This window comes from Micromys minutus, assembly GCF_963924665.1.
Source record: "Micromys minutus genome assembly, chromosome: 2".
Taxonomy (NCBI): Eukaryota; Metazoa; Chordata; class Mammalia; order Rodentia; family Muridae; genus Micromys; species Micromys minutus.
The window spans coordinates 70,524,137-70,526,516 of record NC_137971.1 but is presented as its reverse complement, the minus strand read 5'-3'; the positions used below and the strand labels follow the sequence as shown (position 1 = coordinate 70,526,516).

Genomic DNA, 2,380 nt, shown 5'->3' with positions numbered 1-2,380 from the left:
GGACCCACACTCCTGTGCATCTCCACAGTGAAGAGATTGGTCTTGCTTTTGCTTATGAATCTACCAGCATGAGAACAAGTTCCCTACAGCTCTGGGCTAGTCTGGGAACCTTCCCAGACACAATGCCATGCCTCCGGAGCTAGAAGATTTCTATGCTTTTGTCCAGGTGTCAGACTTCAGCTGAATATATATATATATTTGCAAGAGCGGGGGTGGGGGGGGGTGGGGTGGGGTTAGCATACATTTACATATGGACAAGAATTAGCACACAATACAGACTGAGGGGAATATGCTCAGTATTCAACGTGTTGCTTGTATGAATTTTTAAAAAATAAAATGAATGTTCAAAAAATTCCAAAAAAAAAATAAATTAAATGAAAATGCAGGGAGGAAAACATCACATTATCCTTATATAAAAAATAACCTGAACTGAGATACTAACTACCCCAGAGCCCACCAGCCCCTTCCACCATGCTGTTCCCAAAGAGCCAGAGGACACCAAAGTTCCACACCTTTATTGCACTTGGAGTTGTCCACTGGAACCTCAGGGGCTCTCAGAGCCCGTATGCAGAAGGTCAACTTGGAGATTGTTGGAAGAGTGTGTCCACTGAGACTTTAAATGTCCTCATAGCCGGTGGGCAAAGGGTTGACATGGGGATTGTGGAAAAGTGTGTGGTTACCATCCCCCCAGGAGAAGGGCTGTGGAAAGAAGGCAGACAGGTCACCGCAGGTCCTCCCCTGGGATTCCCCTGCATGCTCCCACTCAGTCATCCTCTGGCATACCTTGGTTCGGATGCGGAGGTGGTGGTAAGGGATGAACTCTGGGCGCTCGTGGTGGCCAGCGTGCATCCAGCAGTTAAGGGAGCAGAGGGCTACGCCGGGGAGAGCCAGCACAAAGGTCAGGAGGCGCCAGGTGTTGGCTGGGAGAGCAAAGTGAAGGTGAGACCAGAGTCATAGGCAAAAGCTGTCACTGGGCCTGGAGGTCTGAAACATCAGTGCCTGGTAGATCAGAAGAGGGAAGCCAGGAGAGGGAGGGGAGGGGAAGCAGGGGGTAAGAGAACAGGGCTAAGCTACTAAATCACAGTCAGGCCTGGCCCCACTTACCTCCTGCCCCTCCATGGTCTCCTTTGGCTGCACTGGCCAGGCTCCGGCTCAGGACCTTAAGGGGCAGAGCCATTGTCGAAGGGAGGCTAGAAATGGCACTGTCCTTCTCTGTCTCCTTCACCCAGGCTAGAGGCTCTCCTCCCCGCTCAGAGCCAATCACCTGTTAAGTCTGCACATGGGTGGCTATTTTTAGGGGCTTTCTCTATCTAGAGTGGGTCTTGACTGGCAGGAGATCCTCTCCAGGCAGCTGATGCAATGTGCCTTTCATTTTGGCAAGAGGACATTTAAAGCGAAACACACCCCTGGCTTGGTGATACAAGTCCCAGCCTTGAAATGTGCAGGCAGGAGGATCAGAGTTCAAGGCTACTGTGGTCAACTTGGTGAGTTTGAACACAGCTTGAAGTACCTAAGACCCCATCTTTAAAACAAAATTTTAAAATGGGCTGGGGTGGTGGTGGGAGCGTAGTTCAGTTGGTAGAATGCCCGGAGCATCTGCCTACCTAGTACCCATAATGCCTTGAGTTCTTTCCCTACTCTGTACAAGCACAGTGTGGCAGCACTTTTCTTTAATGCTAGCCAGCACTTGGAACGTGGAGGCAGAAGGATCAGGAGTTCAAGGTCATCCTGGACTACATACCAAGGTCAAAGCTATCCTGGGCTACACTGGACTATCTATCTAAATAAATATGTACTATCTTTCATAGTGGTGGGGAAGTTTTCAATAGACTATAATGATATTCTGTTCTCAATGGCTAGCACAGAGTAGACATGTAATATATATTCAATTAGTTAAGTGCCCATTTAAAAAGTTATTTATCAGTGCTGGGAACTGAATCCCAGGGTTATGTGCATGCTAATTAAATGTTCCTCCACTGAGTTTAGTCTTGGTCGTTTCTGTATTTTACTTTGTATTGGTGTGTGTGTGAGTGTGTGTGTGTGCGTGTGTGTGTGCGTGTGTGTGTGTGTGTGTGTGTGTGTGTGTGTGTGTGTGTGTGTGTGTGTGTGCTCATACATGGCATGGATGTAGAGCTCAGAGGACAACTTTATGGTTTGTTCCCTCCTTCTGGGAGACAAGAGCAGGTCACCAGTTTTATAGAGTGAGCACCTTTGCCCACTGAATCATTTAGCCAACCCAAGAAGCTTGAAGGCAGAGGGGGAAAAAGAAAGTAAGAGCCAGAGTTCTGTAGCCCCAGCGTATTCTCAGCCATTGGACTTCCTGTTCTTTCTCTCAGTGATAGGCTCTCACGATGCAGGCTAGGCTGGAATTGAACTTATG

The 2,380-nt window shown here is 48.4% G+C and overlaps 1 protein-coding gene across 1 annotated transcript; it reads right to left on the bottom strand.

The window, feature by feature from the left end:
* Positions 1 to 500: 500 nt before the first annotated feature.
* On the bottom strand, positions 501 to 1,263 carry COX6A2 (cytochrome c oxidase subunit 6A2). The gene is made up of 3 exons (XM_080913099.1): positions 1,105 to 1,263; positions 784 to 920; positions 501 to 699 (listed from the first exon to the last, which is right to left on the bottom strand). The coding sequence occupies exons 1-3, from the start codon at positions 1,175 to 1,177 to the stop codon at positions 616 to 618; spliced, it is 294 nt and encodes a 97-aa protein (XP_080769225.1). The 5' UTR covers positions 1,178 to 1,263; the 3' UTR covers positions 501 to 615.
* Between the last annotated feature and the right edge of the window lie 1,117 nt (positions 1,264 to 2,380).